The sequence below is a fragment of the Agrilus planipennis genome, unplaced genomic scaffold (assembly GCF_000699045.2).
Source record: "Agrilus planipennis isolate EAB-ADULT unplaced genomic scaffold, Apla_2.0 scaffold105, whole genome shotgun sequence".
Classification (NCBI taxonomy): Eukaryota; Metazoa; Arthropoda; class Insecta; order Coleoptera; family Buprestidae; genus Agrilus; species Agrilus planipennis.
This window is the reverse complement of record NW_020438878.1, coordinates 304,632-306,951: the sequence shown is the minus strand read 5'-3', so window position 1 is coordinate 306,951 and position 2,320 is coordinate 304,632. Positions and strand designations below refer to the sequence as shown.

The 2,320-nt window shown below is 37.1% G+C and overlaps 1 protein-coding gene across 1 annotated transcript in view; it reads right to left on the bottom strand.

The window, feature by feature from the left end:
• LOC108737731 overlaps positions 1–567 on the bottom strand; it is a 2,417-nt gene extending 1,850 nt beyond the window's left edge. The window contains exon 1 of the mRNA XM_018470813.1: positions 96–567. Within this exon, the coding sequence (XP_018326315.1) occupies positions 96–567 (472 nt within the window). The remainder of the gene's footprint in view (positions 1–95) is intronic.
• Positions 568–2,320: the final 1,753 nt, after the last annotated feature.

The window sequence follows — 2,320 nt, the reverse complement described above, 5'->3', positions numbered from 1 at the left end:
TCATAATAGAGTATGTACATATATATATATATGTACATACTCTCTGTATTTTTTAATTTTTCCCTTTCAATTATATCAAACTGTTTTGTACTTACCAGCACCAATACCACCATGAAAAAATAAAGGACTCATAAAGAGGATCCCTAAGATGATATGTTTAAGTGTTGACGACCGAAATTCAAAAGGAATATAAACAGGATAAGGAAGTGTTTCCACGTATCTTATAACAGTCTGATTATATTCGTTTAGTTCCTCTATATAAGCATCTTTACTAAATAGACATTGACATATCCATCCCAAAAGTCCGGCTATAACGGTGAAAGTAAACAATGAGACTGCACAAAAACAAGGTCTTCTTTTAAAATTATTTTCTTCGTTTGCTATTTTTATTAACTTCTCATTTTCCTCTCCAATGTCCGGTACATTCTGGTCAACAATTTCCATAGCTTGTAGTATGGCCTTTTTACGTAAATGCCACACTCGGACCATATAAACTGATAGACAATATTCAACCACTAAATTTACGTCATCAATAAAGGCCGACATATTTTGCTTGTTATAGAACATTTCTATAACGGTTAAGATCACGTGTACAAATGCACAGTACACGAAGAACATCTTTTTTAAAAAGTATTTCACGTTTCTTTTTCCCGGGACATCAGCACATGCCACTCTGTACATCATTTGAATCTCCTTTATGTAAATAGAAGCTGTTCTAACAGAAGGGTTTTCTACTACTGTTGTCATCGCTGTTATTAATATTGCTTCTCGCAGTGAAAGCACTAATGTTCTAATGTTGCATTTACTTGCTTACTTATTACCTTTTTGTTTTGAAGCACTACAACCAGTAGTGTACGTACGTATGTATGTATGTAATTATGTAAATGCAGGGAAATTAATAATTTCTCAGCACGGAACAAGTACTTTTCAAATTTAAATTCTGTTATTTTCAACTACCAACAGAATTTTATTCTAAATAGAAAATAGCTTTTGTGTAATAATATCGAAACTAAATTGAAGAGATTTCAGTACCATAAGGTCGTCAGTCCTAAGACTGGTTGGACACGCACCTCCACTCTTTCTTATCCTGAGCTAATCATCGCATTTCCTTAAAACAAGAAAAAAAACTTTTGGGTGTTTCATTCCCACCAGCCAGTAATGCTAGTTGGCGAGCATTCCTTCCGGACTACGCCGAATAGTAGGGCGGAAGACCCTCTTCAGCCTCCTTTCAGAAATCGTGGGAATGGGTAGGTGGTGGTTCGGGTGAGAATGATGAGACGGATGAAATTAAGACAGAAAGGAGTAAAAGATTATCTGCGGAATATTACTGCCCCAGCATTTGCCTAAGCGATCCATGGAAACCACAGAAAAACTTGGACTAAGGCAGACGGACCTGGAATCGAACCGCCATCCTCCCGAATGCTAAACAATGTTCTAAACCTCTAGGCCATGCCGCTCAGTCCTAAAACAAGAAAATCCCACATCCTTAACTATCTGTGAACAGTAATCTAATCTAGGTGTACCTTTACTCCTTTTAACTCCTGTTTCTGCTTCTAATATGTGTCTGACTAGCCCTTCATGTCTAAGAAGTTGCCCTACCAACCTCTCGCCTATTTCTTATTGACTTCCATAGAGTCCTTCTATTCTTTCTAATACATCTTCATTTCCAACCTTCTCTATCCACGGTATCCTCATCATTCGCTGGCAACACCACATTTTCGCTCTTTCCCTAATACTTTTTCTTCCCTTGCATACTAGTAGTTCATACAATAGTGTTTTGTCAACACCGCTTCCATTTTATTTAAAGGTATCTCTAACTCCTTGCTAGATGCTAATACTGCTACATCATCTTCTAATCTAAGCACGCTGATCTTTTGCCCCTGTATATCTATCCCTACAGTTGTTCCGTCTTTAATGATATTGATCGCGTCTTCGATGTATGGATTAAAAAGTAGCGATGACAGTGTGCATCCCTGTCTGACTCCCTTCCTAATGTTTACTTCTTTACGTTGCTAATACTCAACCTCTATAACTGCCTATTGGTGTTTATACAAACTATGTATCACTCTTCTATCTCTGTATCTCGTCCGTACATTTTTAAGTATATTTAACATATCGTCTCATTTAGCATTGTCAAAAATTTTATACTAATCGTAAATGATACAAAATATAGAATATTGATAGATTCGACGATGATTACGACATCAGGTGGAGCTTGTAGTCTCCTTCAACTATTGACCTATGTGACCGACGTCAGATCCCTAGCTAAGTGGAGGATGTTGAGATCTATCAGCCCCCTCCCCTCCAAATATATGTTTCA